At 41.9% G+C, this 18,692-nt stretch overlaps 1 protein-coding gene across 6 annotated transcripts in view; it reads right to left on the bottom strand.

Moving 5' to 3' along the window:
• Positions 1-4,177: 4,177 nt before the first annotated feature.
• The window catches only part of LOC122766536 (IgGFc-binding protein-like), a 65,274-nt gene continuing 50,759 nt past the window's right edge, over positions 4,178-18,692 (bottom strand). For 4 of the 6 annotated variants that reach the window (XM_044021476.1, XM_044021478.1, XM_044021477.1 and 1 more), the window contains 28 exons: positions 18,312-18,559; positions 17,985-18,162; positions 17,709-17,817; positions 15,743-15,837; positions 15,481-15,660; positions 14,850-15,058; positions 14,590-14,734; positions 14,239-14,336; positions 14,009-14,155; positions 13,325-13,483; positions 13,091-13,218; positions 12,368-12,639; positions 12,067-12,275; positions 11,759-11,903; positions 11,407-11,654; positions 11,196-11,325; positions 10,007-10,208; positions 9,706-9,867; positions 9,480-9,610; positions 8,493-8,695; positions 8,257-8,392; positions 7,852-7,965; positions 7,508-7,621; positions 6,905-7,024; positions 6,546-6,686; positions 5,409-5,796; positions 5,208-5,248; positions 4,178-4,552 (listed from right to left, as the gene is read on the bottom strand). In XM_044021476.1, the coding sequence (XP_043877411.1) occupies positions 5,696-5,796; positions 6,546-6,686; positions 6,905-7,024; positions 7,508-7,621; positions 7,852-7,965; positions 8,257-8,392; positions 8,493-8,695; positions 9,480-9,610; positions 9,706-9,867; positions 10,007-10,208; positions 11,196-11,325; positions 11,407-11,654; positions 11,759-11,903; positions 12,067-12,275; positions 12,368-12,639; positions 13,091-13,218; positions 13,325-13,483; positions 14,009-14,155; positions 14,239-14,336; positions 14,590-14,734; positions 14,850-15,058; positions 15,481-15,660; positions 15,743-15,837; positions 17,709-17,817; positions 17,985-18,162; positions 18,312-18,559 (4,124 nt within the window). In that variant the 3' untranslated portion in view covers positions 4,178-4,552; positions 5,208-5,248; positions 5,409-5,695. The remainder of the gene's footprint in view (positions 4,553-5,207; positions 5,249-5,408; positions 5,797-6,545; positions 6,687-6,904; positions 7,025-7,507; positions 7,622-7,851; positions 7,966-8,256; positions 8,393-8,492; positions 8,696-9,479; positions 9,611-9,705; positions 9,868-10,006; positions 10,209-11,195; positions 11,326-11,406; positions 11,655-11,758; positions 11,904-12,066; positions 12,276-12,367; positions 12,640-13,090; positions 13,219-13,324; positions 13,484-14,008; positions 14,156-14,238; positions 14,337-14,589; positions 14,735-14,849; positions 15,059-15,480; positions 15,661-15,742; positions 15,838-17,708; positions 17,818-17,984; positions 18,163-18,311; positions 18,560-18,692) is intronic. The other 2 variants (XM_044021474.1, XM_044021475.1) reach the window with 2 other exon arrangements.

Raw genomic sequence — 18,692 nt, 5'->3', positions numbered from 1 at the left:
CACTGTGGGAAAGTGAGATCCAGTCATATGTGGTCACAGGAGTTGAATCCTGATGTCAGTGTCGGGTGTGAACAGACAACACTGTCCACTTAAGATCAGATCTCATAGGCGAATGTTCATTATTGTTATTGTTATTTCATATTTGCATGTTTGAAATAAACTTATAACTAACTAAGTTTACAATGGGGGGGTAGCATCTCTTTGAGGAAGTGGTTTACTGCGCTCACTCATTCATTTCAGTATGAGTGTTAGTCTTTACACTGGCTGAATTATTTAACTTATTTTGTCTAAATACAGCTTATTTATTATTATTAATGTTGGATATTTGCTTGCTCTGTAATCTCATTTTGAATTGAGATTTCCTTTTATTTTATGGTTGGCCTTTGACATACACTGCACAGTCACAGTGCATCAGTGCCTTGTACAGTGTAGCATAATATGATATTAGGGCTGCAAATCATTTCATGTCGACTAATCTGTCAATTGTTGTCTTGATTAATCCAGTATTTGTTTGGTCCATAAAATGTCAGGAAATGTTGAGCAGTGTTTGAATCAGTGAAAATGATGATGTTCTTGAGTGTCTTGTTTTGTCCACAAACTAAAATGAATCAGTATAAATGATTTCTTTGTTATATGGAGCAAAGTATTCACATTTAAGAAGCTGAAAAATCAGAAAGCTTACTTTCATTATTAAAAAAAAAAACATTGATTACTCGATGATAGTTAATTCATTTAGTAAGTGATTAATAATCATCATTACAGCCCTATATGATATATAATCTATATCAGCCATTCCCAAACTGACGAGCCCTTTGAAATCTGAAAATCCTTTTCAGTGTGGTTTCATGAGGTAAAGCATCGTCAGTGCTGACTATGCTGTGTGCAACCCCTGCACTGTGAACCAGATAGATAAGGCTCACTCTCAGTGGACACAAGGGAAAACAGATTTTAGTCACAAAAGGATTAACATCAGTAAAACACTTTGAAAACGAGGCAGCAGTTACTGTGTCCATGCAAGCTATACATGTTGATTTTCTCTGTGGACTTTGGTGCAAGAGAGTGAGTTTAGTCGCTTTAGGGCCTGTCCACACACAAATGGTAGGTGAATACACAGTTTTGTTTTACTTTGGGAAAACAATGATGTCTCAGTCCCACCTCTCTCTTACGCTGGCATTGACTGTCCCCTAACTTCATCATGTGTTTGGAGATTGTTTGGCAGTGTAGCCAACTACCATTAATGGAAAGTGACTAAAGTCAGCCTGAAAAGACTAGAACATGTCCTGTCCTCAGCAACTGCAGACACAGAAAAAAAATAAGTGTTCAAATTAACAATGAAACTGAATTGTGAAAAAAGCTGGAAAGTGGAAAACAACATCTATTTTCCTGGACACAGTTTTTAATTGATTGAACAGATGGGTTATTGTTGGGCACACAGTCAGCTGCACTGCACATCCACAGCTTGTTCTTCTCTGTGACTCTGAGCTGTCTGTGTGGTCACACTGTGTCTCTCTTTCCCTCTCTGTGTCTACAGTCAGACCGACTCTCCACCCGCAGTAAATATGGCAAGATGAAGCTCACTTCTCGGAAAGTAGTGAAGGTTATGCCAGAAAGTTGCAACCACCTTAGATTTGTTGCTAGTTGTTTATTTTGTAGAAAAACAAAAGTTGCTGGGGATCTGTAAAGTCACTAAATATAGCAACCAAGTCACCAAGTTGTTTGCTTTATGATAACTTTTGTCTTTATTTCCCATTTATTCCCAGACTTGGTTAATTCTTTCTCCATTTCTGATTATAGACATTTTAATGCGTGGAGCGTCTTCTTTGATTTGAAAAGATATGTGGATATGGCCTTAGTTGCTAGTTGGAAATGGCTGTTTTACAGAGAGGATTGCATAAGAAGGTGTCCTACCTCAAACAACCACAATTTAAAAGACCTAAACTGTCACTTTTAATAGGGTTGAAACTGTAACTCGTGGTAAGTGAGGTTGCTCCAACGACAAATGCAGCAAAAGTCTCTCCATATTTACTGAAACTGAGACTTGTGTCTTATCTCAGTATTAGACAACTGAAGCAAACTGATGTTTGAGTCGCTTGTCAAACCATGGACTTTGATTTTGCCTGTGATTTTACACCAGTTGTTGATCCACTGCTGATCTTATTTTGTCACTTTGGTGATTGAAATCCTTTGTTCAGATTGACCTTAACTTTATGAAATGAAGCAGCACCAGACCAGCAGCTCCTATGTGATTTTCTCTGTAGACTGGTGTGGGAAATGAGAGGTTTACACACTTCACGTTCCAGTACATGTAAACATACTCCCAAGATATTATAGATTTAATCTGACTCAGATTTTGTTAGATGAGCCTTTTGATAAGTGATTCAAATCTGTTTTTCATTGTGTCCCTTCAGCCATGTTTTACTGAGCAAATGCCTGCCTGTCTCATACAGGCTCTTGTTGCAGTGTGGTGTCCACAGCCCAGTTCCCTGTATGTAATACACTGACCACGGGACCGCTCATACAACCTTGCTTCAAACAAACAAACAAAAACTTAAACATTTTAACTGAAGAATTTCACAAAAAGAAGCCTTAAACATTTTAGACAATAAATGTCCTCCTCACATTTTGTGCAAATCCTTATCATGGAGCAAAATGTTTCTTCAAAACTGGGATCATTACTTAAAAACCAGCTAAGCGCTGAGTTACAGTATTTTTCTGCCATTCTATGACTCCACTGTTAAAGCACATGTACAGTATGCCAGTGTCCCTGACACTGCTGTCCTGCATTGGAAGTGTTCTCAACTGTCATGTGTGACTTAACAAAGTTGTGATATGAAAATAAGATCCAAATGTGCCGTTTCATTTCAGCCTTTAGTACTGACCTTGCTCACTATGCTATTCAAACGAATGCAACACGCGGTATGTTCTGCGTTCCGCTGACTTGAATGGCAAAGTATTGCTGTATAATGTGTTTGTCCTTGAAAGCTTCAATTAAAGGACCTTTAAACCACACATGGGGTTTCACATCACTCTCCAGCCTCTTTATTGCCTACACAAAGGAAACATGGTCCTTTCAGCTGAGGAGCTGCACCTGCACTGTGCTCACCAGAGTTTTCAAGTGTTAAAGCAACCCTGTGCAAAAGTAGTACATGAACTTCAGGCAAATGATTACATCCAAACCCATTTAATGGGGCCCCTTTATGAGTAGTGTCATGATGCAGCATTTCTTCTAAATAAAGAGTGGGCCCCCCTAATGATATATTTTGCCCTGATATCATTGAAGACCATAAAACCCCACTAATATGCTCATCACTGCTACATCACAACTCTCTTAATGGGGCCCCTTCTGACTGGTGAGAAAAACATGTTGCTGCTGGAGTGAAATGAGAAGAAGCGCCGGTCTGACAGGTTCAGTCAAGACTCGGCTGTTTCTCAAGAATGTACTTGGGAAGTACGACTTGAGTGCATACTCGCCAAGTGCATGAGTACACAAGTACGATCATTGCATTTGGAACAGCAGCGTACTTCCTTGTTCTGCTGTTTGATTGGCAGGTGGCGCCACATGCTTAAGCCTCAATACCGCCACCAACAGTGTTGATAAATAAACATGTACTACATGTATATGTACTTTTAATAGGTACATATACAGTACATATATAATTATGTTCATATTATAAATGATTATTTTCATTAGAATATACTGTACGCTGCTCGCGTACTTGTGAATTGGAACAGTACTCAGACCACGGCTGATGACGTTTCACAAGTACGGGAGTACGCAAGAACAGAGAATTATCATATTGAGAAACAGTCAACGTGAGCCAGTTCCTTATCTGACGTGTGAGTTGAGAGTCAGAGGATCACCTCTGCCTTTATTTCAAAAGATCTGTACGTGACTATTTTTCTAGTGATCTTGCCTATTGGCAATTTTTTTTTTTCCATTCATTCAGCCAATTTTCTGGTGCGTATTCATAGTCTTCCAATAGGAATGACTGTGTTAAAGGCATACTAAAATCTATCCACTTTTATTGTTGACATTGTTTAATGGCCACCTCTGTAGAATGAAATGTAATGAAATACACCAATTCATACAATCAGGTTTTTGTACACTAAAATAAATTAAATTATTTTAACTTCACCTGCATTTTACACACTGGACCTGAAAAAACTGAACACACAGTCAGTTCCCCCAAAACATTTAATTCCAAAAATACTTTAAATCATATTACATTATTATATGGGTTAGGGTTAGACACACTTTCTCTGTTAATTTATCGTACACATCGGAGTAAAATTACATTGTCAAAAGCGCAAATTATGAAAAAGTAACACATGGAAGAAAACAACAACAACTCCTTCTTCTTCAAATGTTTGGTTTTCTTTGGAGACCTGCTGAACGAGTATCAGAGGAGACTGCATGTTCACTTCAGTAGCAGGTGAGGACATTCAGGTAAACACCAAACAGGCCAAGCAGTTGTTTTTTGTTCATTTCTTCATCACATATTACTCATTCTGACATTGTCTTGGTCATTTGATTGCATGTTGTACGGAACATCTGAAAGAGAAAAGAAACCATGGGCGTTAGCACCGTACTGTACAAATATTCAAAGTTAAAATATTATTAATATACTTTCACTCTGGTCAAAACTTTTACATTAAAACCAAAATAATGCTTCAACAACAAATCTGTTGATCACACCAAGCATCGAATGACAGAGACGTCTGAGCCGATGGATTATTTCAATAGGACAGACCGTTTTTGTGCATTTTCTCTGCCGACATGTTCTGGCAAAATGCATTCTGGGATACATCGCTTTCAAGTACGCACAAGTGACTACCCGATGCATAATTGGTAAAATGAACAGCGCAAGAACACTATGAAAAACGGTACTCGCTGCTCACAGTCTTGTGAACTGGAACAGAACTTGGACTGAGACTGATCACGTTTCACAAGTTTGGGAGTATGCAAGTTCAAATTGCTTGAAATGGCGAGCACACGTGTGTTGTTAACAACTTCATGCTATAAAAGGTCTAAAATGATTGTATGAGACTGATATCAGTATTGGTAGATAGTTGAATTTCATAGAAAAGTGGTATTGTGCCACCCCGAGACAGAATGCTATGTGTGTGTAAATGATCATTAATTATATACTTGTTCAGCGAGTTTAATGTCAATCTATGGATGTGTTAATAACAGTGATTGTACTTACTTGAATTCATGATGAATTCTCTCTCTGCAGACTTATTTTTTCTGTGGAGACAAAGAACCAAAGTGAGAAACTCCAATTAGTATTATTATTATTACCACTAATATTACTATTATTATCATTGTTGGCAGCTGCACATTGCACAAGCAGACGAGAGAGGAGGAGACACAGATGGAGATCAGACAGGATGAAAGCAGCCCCTACTCTTTATGTTGTTGATTCGACTGCCGCGTCTGAATTACATAAATCTGTGACCTGGAATGAAAATGAAATGTATTTTCTTCACCAGGTCTGCCGCCAAAACAATTAAGAATACACACCACCCTATCCTCAGAAACATATGATTAAACTGCATGTATTGAAATGCATAGCATAGCATAGCATAGCGTAGCATAGCATGTAGCGCTGATGTAAATAAAGATGGACAGCTGGATTGTACACGCGTGGACACACAGTAAAGGGAACTCTTGCTCCACAGATGCAGATGAAACTCACTTGGCCTTGCATTTACAAACACATGCAATAGTGATGATGATGATGAGGATGACTGCGAGTGGGACCAGAACTGCGATGACGATGATCCATTTGGTTTCTGTAACCAAACACCAATTCAATTACAAGAAAAACAACATTGAACCTTTAATCCATATGAAAAAAATAATAAAACCTGAGGAATGCTAATGTAACACCAAGTCCTTTACATTGGACGTGCAAATGGTACTGAGTGGAAGTCGCCTCCAAGTTCCATTTGAAATTACGAACGCACAATTATTCCGAACTTTTCATGCACATAATTTCTTGCCTGCTTTATACATTCTGTTGATCTGCAGGCTAAAAAAACAAACAAAACAAAAAACATTTGCAGGATAATTCCTGTAGAATTGGGTCTAGACATTCTTTGGTGTCTGCCTTTAACACATGGTGAGTGCAGCGGGAGATAGTTGGGGTCAGACATGTTCAGAAAACCAGGAGAATAACCAGAGGATCTGGCACCTGGAGTTTCTCCTGCTGTGTTCTTATATGAGCTCACTCAGACAATTGGTGCATCCTATTTTGTAGACAGTATAAAGTAATGGGGGATTGGGTGCCTTGCTCAGGGGCACCTCAGCCCATTTGAACTGGTGACCCTCCAGTAACAAGCTCAATTAGTTTCCTCTTGGTGCAAGTTTGCAAAGGCTTCTTTCACAAAATTGCACAAATATCTTAAACAGACACAATATTTCATATACATAATACACATGGTACTGTGGGCTTGTTAGTGTGGTAGTACTGTTTGTTCAGATTCTGATTATTTAATCTGACTCAGCAAAGTGCATGCAGAGTGTGACAGATGTGTCATACCCAGTCCTCCGTCATCCGTAGTCTTCTCTGTCTCACAGTGGGTTCCCTCGAAGCCTTCCGCACACTGACAGCTGTATGTGCTGTCACCGACTTCTACACATGTTCCTCCGTTCTGACACGGGTCACTGAGGCAGGGACTCGCTGCAACACAACACAACACAAACACATCACTCAGGTTAGATTTGTTACTCTGACGATCGAACCCTAACACATCTGAGATACTGTATGTAATCGGCAGTGATGGAGGTAACTTACTGACACTGAAGAGTTACTTTGGTTGAGGTTAGGCAAACTAACTACTTGGACAGTATCTCACAATTAATATCATAACATCAAAAAAATCGCAACATATACTGTACCATTCTCTGTCTCACAGTTGGTTCCCTCGAAGCCTTCTGCACACCGACAGCTGTATGTGCTGTTGCTGCCCTTCACACATGTTCCTCCATTCTGACACGGGTTACTGAGGCAGGGATTCACTGCAACACAACACAACCACGTCACTGTGGTTTCCTTTGTTTGTCTGGCCATCGTTCCAGCCGAACCCCTAACCCGTACATATCTGAGATACTGTATGTGATCGGCAGTGATGGAGGTAACTTGCATAACGCGTTACACCCCAACACTGGCGACAGTATCAACCGATATGTCTTTGAGGCAAAAACTGTTGTTTTGTAGCAAAGTAATGGCAAGTGAGAACTACAGAGACCATCATGCTTTTCTCTCTACTAGCTGCCTCTACCAATCTAGTATAGCACAAATGAAGGAAGTCATAATATAGCCATACAAATTGTACAGTGAACACCATCACAATATATATATGTATACTCATATATATACACACATACATATATATGTGTATGTATATATATATATGTATATATACATATATGTATATACACATATATATGTATTGTGACAGATGTGAGACAGATGTGTGAACAGGCCCATCTTGCCCTCACCTGTCTCACAGTTGGTTCCCTCGAAGCCTTCTGCACACCGACAGCTGTATGTGCTGTTGCTGCCCTTCACACATGTTCCTCCATTCTGACACGGGTTACTGAGGCAGGGATCCACTGCAACACAAACACATCACTCAGACTTCACTTCAGTTTCCCTGACCATTGAGTCGCTAATGCTGCAGTCACACAACACTCCATTCGCTGGAGTTGAATATTTATTATTTTGGTGAAAACGTCACCTGGAATTTGGCACTCTCCTGAAAGACGCAAATGCGCAAAAAGCACACAAAAGTGATCCTGCAGCACAAATTACACATGTTTAAACAGGTCATACTTCCTCTCACCTGTCTCACAGTGGGTTCCCTCATAGCCTTCTGCACACCGACAGCTGTATGTGTTGTTGCTGCCTTCTAAACATGTCCCTTCGTTCAGACATGGGTTATTGAGGCAGGGACTCGCTGCAATGCAACGCAAACAGATTATGGATTGGGCAGCAATTTAACATTGTTCAGTCCCATTGACCAAGATGTGTATATCTTAACATAAATTTTGTCATGCTTATGAAAGAGGGTAATAATTATAAGCAGTTAAAGTTATATCTGAATCCAGTTGATTGAAATGTAAAAAACAAATATAAAAGAATATTTTTTTTTACATTTCAATCAACTGGATTCAGATATAACTTTACCTGCTTATAATTCCTACCCACAGGTCGAGGTGGAAAAGACGCCAACATTATACACACACACCTCTGAAACAGCCCCGTTTGAAGTCAGAGATGGTGCACACTTCACCACCCTGGCAGGTCTTGGGTTGGCACACGGTGCCAGTGGTGGTGCATTCACAGGTCTGGGAACAGTCCTCCGTCACAAACCTCTCCCCCAGCTGCAGGACAGAGGAAGATAAGAGAGACCGAAGGTGATGTCAGATCACATCATCATCACACACACACATGTTATCACTGCTGTGTGATAAGGCTCCTCACAGGGTAATATCTGTTGAGGAAGGTGCAGCCGCACTGTGAGTATGGTACGCAGACTCTCTCACTCATGACAAAGCTGGGAGCACACTGGCAACCCTCTATACAGGTGGTGACTTCACACTCAGAGGGCGCTGCCAGGTTGGCACAGGAGGCGGGGCAAGGTGACATACAGGTGGAGTAGGTGCTGTTGGCACCACAAGACAGGTCTGGAAGAGAAAGAGAGATAAAAATTTGATATGATAATCTGCAAAACTGTACTTTATCCCATAATATCTTATTTCACACATATTTACAGAATGTGTTTCTGGAACATGAATATTTTTTTCTGTGGTTTCTATGCCTCCATTTTGTCATCATTAATCTGTACACCAAAATATGAATGCAAACCCTGATGTTGGCAGGCCATGTGTTAGCTTACTTATCTGAAGTAAACGAAAATACAAAGACACCAGAAAATGCACAGCACATTGGTGTAGAAATCCTAATCGCATGTAACACTCTGGACATCACGTGACTCGGTTTCCGGGATCCACCATGTTGGCAGCCTTAGATGTGGCAAAAATAAACAGATCCTTATAATGTTTTGTCAAGCTTGTAAACAGGTGGAGAGGACATTATTCCAGACCTTCAGCATCCTGACATCTTTAACTTCCTGATTAACTTCCCTTCATCCTACTCCAGAGAGTCACTGAGAGTTTACAAGAGCCTGATGGAAACAAATGGACACAATCTGGCTGAAGATATAGTTGTTGTCCTTGGAAGGGTAAGTGTCGCAATAGCATAACGTTAGCATTAGCAATGGGCAGTGTCATGTTAGTGTCATGGAGTTAGTTTTGTAACCAGGGGACTACGGCCATTTCTTTTGTGCTACCCATGTGTTTGCAGCTCGTAAGCGAACTGCACTGGTACTGCTTGATGGAAACATAGGTTAAAGGCACACAAGGCACAGGGTACTTGTGTAGGATTTGTGTGATAACACATGACACTTACTACAGTCCAGCTGCTGCCTCCAGGATCCCAGTTTGACTCCAGCTTCCTGACAGGCTGCAGCATATGCTTCATAACTGGCACAACGCAGTTCTGTGCTGCCTTCGTCGGCACACAGGTCATACACACAGTCACTGAGAAAAACACACAATAGACAGAATGTAAACAACAACTCAGCACCTTTGAGGACAGTTCTACACACTCCCTCAAAAACTCTATGGCTACTCACTCCTGGTAGGTTTTGGGTGGCAGGACAGTGTGGCAGGCGGTGAACAGGCCCTCGGGATTGGATAGGGCTCCACACTGAGCCACACTGTTGTAATCATTGAGCTGAGACTGAGAACAGTCTGATGTCTCAAACCCTGAGTCTGGATCAGTCTCCACATCTCGCCTGAAGAAGAAAGGGAACAGAGGTTTGATACTTTTGTTTTGGCTAAACTGACATGGCAAATATTTTACGATGGTTGGCAAGATTTCTGGAAACTTTGACTGCATATGAAAATATGCAGTGAGTCCATTTGTGGTCCTACCTATGGGCATGGACTGACAATGGCAGATCGTAGATCTTTAAGCCGTCACTCTGTCGGTCATTGACCCTCCAGCTTTCTCCAAATTCGTTCAGGCTCCTGACCAATTTCCCATCTGGCTTCATATACTCATTTCTGGTGAGGCCATCATAGTTTCCACACAGCCCTCTGACAGAGTGCCTGTAGGTGCTGGGCAGTATGATTTCTGATACGACAAATACAGGAAAAAGAGCAGGGCAATGAATGGATTGGAAGAGTATATTCAAAAATAATAGTGTGGTTGTGACTGTGTGGAGACACAAGGAAAATTTTAGCCACAAATGGCGTGTTTCCACCGGCACGGTTAAGTTGCATTTCTACTAGCATAGTACCAGGTACTTTTGTCAGTAACTGCTCTGGTGAGGTTCCAGGCGAGCTGAGTAGGTACTGTGTGACGTCGCCAGACTGTCGGCCACTGATTGGCCAGAGGAAGAGACGTCCGACACAGAAATCAAGCCGAACGGCACCGAACTGTAGATCAGTTAAAACTACTTAACAATCCTAAAAACGTGGGTTAATCTCCAACAACTACCAGGGAAATGTCTAATATTCAATATTTAATCTCAATATTTAACAAAGGAGTCTGGTGTATTCGGTGACAGCACTATTTTGTAGTGGAAAACCAACCTAAACTGTGCCGAGGCAAGGCGAGGGACCATAGTGGAAAAGGGCCAAAAGGCTCATCTTATAAAATCTACTTCAAGCTTAAATCTACATTATCTAAAGTAGCCTTTTTACGGCTGGAAACTGAAGACTCTCTCCTGCACCAAAGCCCTTAAAGAAAATCAACATTTTAAGCCCATAGGGACACAGGAGGTGCTCGTCTACTGCTGCTTCACTTGATAAGTTTGCATCAAGTTCAATCCGAATGAAGGACTTCAAACATTAAAGTTACAAAGTAACACATTTGAACTCACTAATGGATCAACAAATCCTGTGTGCTATGATGTAAAATGGCTTCTTTTTCTATGGTGCAGGAAGTGATCTGTTTTCAGAGGGCAGTCAGACGGCAAGATGAACCTGTTCTTAGGTTTATCATAGGTGTCGATGTGTATCTGTTTTACCTTGTGTCCCAACTGGCAGCCATGTTTTCAGTGAAAGCAAGAGGTGATGTGTGATAGTGTGACAAGGATAACGTTATCTTCTTCTTTACCTCCGCGACTATTGCCATCAAAGCGAACCGTGAGTCCAAAATCAGTGGTGAGTTGCACATAGTTGGAGTTCATGGTAATGGTCAAACCATCGACTGGACTAAGAGGCGGCGCAACACGCTCCCCATTTACCTACAGGAGAAACAGTAATTTATTTTACGGACAGGTAACAGTCCACAATAAACATAGCTTAACATTGGACAAACTACTGACCAAGGCAGTCTTCCTCTGCAGGAAACGGACATTGACACCATACACATCAGTGTACATCTGATCCAGGAATGACACCCTCCTGTTCCCTCCTCGCCTGATGTTCTTTCCTCTGATCACCAGGTTCGGCTGATTGGACAAGAGGTTGTGTCCCTGAGCCAGGATGTAGGTGTACGGTCCCTGGAAGTGATGGCTGAAGGCATCAAATGTTCGGTAGTGAGGATCCCCTGAGATAGTGCACCTGTCAAACTCTAAAGAAGATAATGAAATGGATTAGGTTTGAGAACTTCAGTTTTCAACATCTCTGAACAGGTCACCTCAGTATGACTTGTGTCTCTCAGAGTGCTGGACTCACTTGTGGGTTTGCAGTAGAGATCTCCATCTTTGTCCAGAGCGCAAATTGAGTTTGAATTACAGGTGTGGTCCACACATGTGATCTTGCCTCCAGGTTTACAGGTGCATGAGTCAGCACATTTTCCTGTCAGCCACGAGTCCCCTACCTATACACACACACACACACACAACAGTACGACCAGGTTACTTTTTGCCACAGTTAGTTTGACAGAAAGAGATTTTTTTTTGAAAGTGTGGTTGTTTGCAGCGCTAACATGTAGGCTTGCTTTCAGTGAGCTACATGTATTCCATGATTAGGCTCGCACTCACATCATGATACTCTCCATCTGAGTCCAGACAGCCACATCTATCCAGGGCAACACAGTTGTTGTCACTGAGCACAAAGCCAGCGTCGCACTGGCAGCCCGCCACACAGGTGGTTGGTGGGAGGTGGCAGGTGGTGGGGAAGAGGTCGGAGCAGGTTGGGGGGCATGGCGGGGTGCAGTCAGAGTAGTGGCTGTTGGTGGCGCAGGGCAGTGCTGCAGGGAGGGAGGAGAGTTAAGATCAAACAGAAGAGTGTAAATCTACAACATTTTACACAAACTGTTTGGATTGGATCTTCGTAACTTACGACAGAAGGTGGAGTTCCTCCAGCTGATGGTGACTCCGGCGCTCTGACAGGCCTGAGCATACGCCTCCACGTTGTCGCACAGTGTCGTCTGCATGCCATTGTACTCGCACATGTCGTAGATGCAGTTACCCAGAAAAGCTTCAGGGGGCACTTTAGAGTGGCATGGCTTGAAGCGGTCTGACAGGATGCTGGCAGCACACTGAGCCTCAAAGAGCTTCTCCTCCTCTGCAGTGCAGTTGGGGTGGATGTCTGGACGAGTGTCTGGCTGACAGCTGGAGAGGAGAATGTTAGGGTTGAGTGGTGTGTTCATACACTGAGATAATGTTTTTTTTGGAAGTGTGGCTGTATGCAGCACTAACGTGGAGGCTTGCTTTCAGTGAAAACGTGTCTGCCACCATGGACACAAAGACTGATCTGCCAGACCACTTGAGGTGGTTGGAGACTACATTAAAGAGAATCTTAGATTAAATGAGTCTCTGATGCATCTCACCCACAACAACTACTTGTACAACTACTAAAACGACTTCTTCTCTTGCTTCGAAATGCAAAGGGGAGGCCATACATTAGTGCGGCTTCACATGGGGCTAATATCGTTGGTGACGTAATAGGCGTTGGATAGCAATAGGATCTTGTGTCATCACATCAGTATCTACTCTCTATTTATATAAGTCATATTTGTTTCCTGATATCTGGTAGGGCCGATTGTTGCATATTGGCACTGACCCAGGATCACTGTCTCCCTCTGATTTCCAGCTGTTGCCCAGTTCAATCACATCCTTGGCAGGTTTCTTGTTGGGCATTAGGTTGTCATCAGTGCTATCATGGTTGTAGTTTCCACACATGCCACAAAGCTGGAAAGGGAGAGGGAGGTGAAGTTAGAGTCCGTAATCCAGTAAGAAATAATAAACCACTATAATTTGAATGTTAGGAACCCCCCTGGGTTTGACATCTGTGTACCTTGTTGAAGTATTCTCCAGGGACAGTTATCTGCAGGTGATGGACTCCGTCAAACTTCACCTGTAGACCAAAGTTGGTGTCCAGCAGACTGTAGGATCCACTTGTAATCACCTTGGCTACATCAGTGGTCAGTGGGGTTCGCACCCGTCGTCCATTCAGCTGAGGTAAGATAGCGAGAACACAGAACAATCAGTCATTCACTCTATTTTCTGCAAACAATTCATAAGTAGTTTAGTAATAACTAAAAGGAATACATAATGCAATTTTATAAGAAACAAACACCTACAAGCTTGTATTTAAACAGATACTGCGTCAATGTAAATAAATGAATAATTGCATTAAAATGTGCTACGTGTCAATTAAAAAAAAAAGTAAAATAAATATTATTGTAGTAAAATGAGTGCAGGAAGATAAAAAATAACTTATAACAAAGCAAGACATAAAAATACAATAAAAATGATATGGGGTTGAAAGGGCTTTGATAAAGTCAGGATGACCTTGAATAAATGAACAAATGGCCTTGAGAGTGATCAATAAAATAATGTAATGGACAACCACTGTGGTGGTGGAGTTACTGATTGTGTAGAGTATAAAAGTTGTGTATACGTGACGATACAAAAACATGGACAACTTTCTCTCTGTGATAAAAAATGAACAATGTTCCCTGGGGAAAAAAGTCCTTACCAAAACTCTGCGACTCTTCTGTAGCTCAACCACAATATCATTGGGCAGGAAGACTTTGACGGAGCGAACGTAGGAGGCTTCGGGCTGACCGCGCTCCTCGTTTTTGGCCACGATCTTAAATGGAGTGACCCTGGTGTTGTTGCATACCTAGAATAGTATTCAAAGAAAAGGATTTTCTAACAGTAAGGCTCTCGACACAGCAGACAAACCCGGTCAAACTCATCACATACCTCCACCAGAGTGTAGGTGCAGGTGCCCATGAATGTGTGCATCACGCCATCAAAGGTGTAGTAGTGAGGATCTCCAGCCACATGACACACTCCTTTACCTGAGGAAAGTGCAAATGATGTATTCAAATCACATGCAAATCACATGTGAATCTAAATCTACAGTATCTGAAACTGAAATTCCAGACTGCTCACTCACACCAGCATCCATAGAATAAAGTTTATAGCTCACAGGGACACAAGAAACAGTGAGAGGTTTAGACTCGGACACAAACTTCGGTTTCCAGTTGGAAAAGTCAGTCTAGTGGATAAAGCATTGGACATACTTGTAGTTGTAGTCATAACAAGGTTTACCTGTAGAGTGACAGCCTAGTACTCCCTCCACCACCTTACACTCCTGTGCAGGGCTGCACTGCCATGGCTCGCAGGTGATGTTGTGGTTGCCGTTACACTTACAGCGCTCTGAACAGTCCTTCTCTGAGAACCAAGTGTCTCCTGTCTACACACACAAACACACACATGTTCAAACATTTTGACTTGCTGCACAAATGGAAAGAAAAATCACCATGGTTGTTTGCCTCTGCTGACCAACTGTTCCAGTTGAGCACACTTACCGGCCTGTAATCTCCACCTTCATCAGTGCATCCACACTCACTGAGCGGGACACATTTGTCTCCACTGAGGATGAGCCCAGGATTACAGACACATCCCTCCACACAGGGCTGATTACAGGAGCCACCGGAGCCTGCAGGGTCCTGGCAACTGGGCTGAGGACACGCAGAGGTACATGGATTGTACTGACTGCCTGAGGGACACTTGATAGCTGGAGCAGAGAAGACATACAAACACCGTCAGACAGTTTGAAGTAATTACAAAGTTGCACCTGTGTTGAGGTGTCAATGGAGGACACACACAAACTAAACTGTCCTCATGACACCAAAGTATCAGAAAAGCAGCGTGCAGTTTTTCTGGTTCTACACCAAAGATAATAATGTTAAAAAATAATACTGTTAAAAACTGTTAGCTTAGCTGTTAGCTTCACTGACACTGACGGTCACATGAGACTATAGCATCTGGCAACATTTGTGCAAAGAATACAGGACAAGGCTTCATCAAAAGACGAAAATCCTATCACATCATATTTAGTCAATGATATTTCTTCTCTAAAGTTGACAAGCTAACCTGTTCTAGTTCTTTGTTTCACACATGCACACACACTGACACACGTAACAGAGACAGACTTACGACAGAAGGTGTTGTTTTTCCTCCATGCGATGGGGACTCCTGCTGCAGCACACAAATCAGCGTAGCTCTCTATGGCCTGGCACAGAGCCACAGTCTGACCTCCAGTTGCACACATGTCGTACACACAGTTTTCAAAGTATTGGTTCGGGGGCACGACAGAGTGGCAAGGCTTGAAGATACCTGAGGGTGAGATCAAGTCAATGCACTGTCCTAACAAGAAAAGCTGTGCAAAGCTTTAGTAGAGGATGTTTGTGTGTAATACCGTTAGGATCGGTGATCATGCCACAGCTGGTTGGTTTCTGGGCCTCCTCCTCCACATTCTTGTCACACTCTTCATGTCCTCCACCGTTGGTGCAGCTAGAGAGTAGGTGCAATATCCATTAGAAAACATAATAAAACAACATCACCTCATTCTAAACTGTTCCTCCTGCAGTTTCTCATTCAGAGAAGAGACTATGATGTTGTCTCTCTGATCTCAGTTTGGTGAGACTTGGTCCAGGATCCAGTAACAAATGACCTTCAGTCAATTGTGTTTACAATGTTATTATCTATCATTAGAGCAGCACTATTTCTTCAAGGTATCCTGGAGAAGGTAAATGGAGGGGTGAGGGGAGGACTGTGAAAATACTAATGTGGACACCAGAGACGCAATTTATTACCAGGTGGCAATGGATGTGATGAATCACTATCAGATTGCTATCTAGTAGTAGTAGTAGTAGCTGTATGCAGTATTAGATTATACTGCTGTGTGCGATGTGAGAGATTAATTAATTATGATCTGTAATTAATTAATCTCACCTAAAAATTGCTTTTGATGTATACATTTTTTTATTTAAATTCATTATTACGATAGATCAAAAGATTGATGTATAACAAAAAGTGGCTTTATAAAGTCATTTATTGTTTTAACAAACAGATGCAGCCATTTAAATTCCACGGTGTTCTTTTGTCAAACTCAAATAAATTGTCAAATAAATAGAAAATACAAATAAAATAAAACATCAGGTCCATATCGACCCTTTCATTGTATACAAACATTCCAAGCCTAGTAGCCTGTCGTCTAGTTCTACTTCTACTTGTACTAACTTGTGCTAGTACTACGACTTCTACTAGTTCCAGGCCAAGTGTGTTTTTTGACCCCAAACTGCACGTGCACATTTCTGTGACATAGCTCTTGAAAGGGTCTATAAAGTACCCTGTACTCACAGACTTCCAGTTAAGTTTGGCAAAGAGCTTTGCTATGGCTCGCTAAATTGCTAACATCTTCGCTGCTAACGTTAGCTGTGGCTGCACTCGCGAATGGGTGCTTTGCATTGACGTGGTAGGCTAAACTTGAGCTGCTTCGGTGGTAAGCAAACTCCTTCTTACACAGAAGGCTTATCACTTTACCTGTATCAATGGTGCCAACGGGGCATTTTTGAAATCGCATACAGAAATAATAAAGTTAGATATTAAAAATTAGATTAATGCGATTAAAAAACATAACACGCTAAATATGACTGAAATTAAATAATCGCAATTAATACGATCATTTGACACCCCTAATTGTATGAGGACAGTGGTGAGGTGTGTAGTTGTAGTCTTAAAGCTTTTATTTATTAATGTTTCTGTTGGTTTTAAGTTGGTCTTAGTGTTTTCTGAAGTTGTTTTATGTCTAACTGTACAGCACTTTGGTCAACTTTGTTGTTTTTAAATGTGCTTTATAAATAAATTTGGATTGGATTTTGGATTGGGAGTTACCAGGATTGACAGGATTAGAAATGAGCATATTCGAGGGACAGCTCAGGTTGAAAGGTTTGGAAATAAAGAAAGACAGGCATGGTTGAAATGGTTTGGTCACATGCAGAGGAGGGATAGTGATTATATTGGACAAAGTATATTGAAGACAAGGACAGTTGGTGTAACAGAAGAGGACACAAGGGAGAGGAAAAGATGGAGGCAGATGATCCGCTGTGGAGACCCCTAAAGGGAGAAGATGAAGGAAGAAGAAGTATTCTCGGTTCCCTGAGGATGAATAACTGAATCCTGGCCAACTCATATACTTGATTGACACTATTGCATGTCTGTGAGCTGTTATTGTGTGCTCAGTTTGCCTGTCTGTCATGTGAACCTGCTATAGGTGCTTTTGGGGTGAAGAGTGCCTTCTTTCCTCTGTGCATGAGCTGTCTATGTTTCAGTGGCAGTGAGATGAGCAGTTGAGTGTAAATATCTACTGTGATGTGACTCACTCAGGCCGCGGGTCAGGAACCTGCCAGCTGTCTCCCAACTCATTGGTGTTAGCGGCTGGTGTTTGGTCTGGTTTCAGGTTGTCGTCTCTTGGATTGTTATTGAAATTTCCTGCCAAGGCAACAAATACAGAAACTGTGTTTGGAGAAGAATTCTGATTGGACCTGATAGAATCAGCTGCTATTGTTGTCATTAGCATATTGTTGACATATTAGCCTAAAGTGACTGGAGTAATCCCTGAAATGGGACACAGCTATTATACTTGTAGCAGCTCTTACCACACATGCCACAGAGCAGGCCACTGTAGGAGGTCGGCAAGGTGACGTCAGCATGGTGGTTACCATCGAAACGCACCCTCAGGCCAAAGTCTGTCTCCAGGACGACAAACTTTCCACTTAAGTAGATCTTGACTCCTTTGGCAGGATTCAAAGGTGGGACGACTGCTGTCCCATTGACCTGTAGAACAGAGAGGTGATTGATGTCATGTCTTTTTCACGATTTTTCAGGAATTTATCAGTTTTGGGATCATTAAGTTCATCAGTGTTTCTATGGCAGTACACAGAAGCAGTGAGGAAAGTAGCGATGCCTTAAGTCACATGACCTACCTGGACTTTGCGTCCCTTGCCAAGGATGACAGTCACACCGCTCACATTGATCACTACAGCTCTGACGTAGGAAACCCTCTTGTTACTTCCTCTGTGCTCGTTCTGGGTGTCCACGGTGAAGTACGGCAAGTCGGTGGAGACGTTGCAGGGTTTGGTCAAGGTGTAGGAGCAAGACCCCATGTAGTGGTGGGTTACTTTGTCAAAGGTGTTGTAGTGAGGATCACCAGATACTGAGCAGATTCCATTTCCTGAACAAGAGATGGAAGAGATGAGCTCCGGTGTGTTGCAGTGTGATTTCAGTTCTGAAGCTACTGTACTTTGTAGTTGCTTTGTAGAGACAAGTGCGACAAAAAACTACACCGGAAATCCTTCATTCATTTT

This window comes from Solea senegalensis, linkage group LG3 (assembly GCF_019176455.1).
Source record: "Solea senegalensis isolate Sse05_10M linkage group LG3, IFAPA_SoseM_1, whole genome shotgun sequence".
NCBI classification, from domain to species: Eukaryota; Metazoa; Chordata; class Actinopteri; order Pleuronectiformes; family Soleidae; genus Solea; species Solea senegalensis.
The sequence above is the reverse complement of the archived record's forward strand: the minus strand, read 5'-3'. Positions and strand labels throughout refer to the sequence as shown.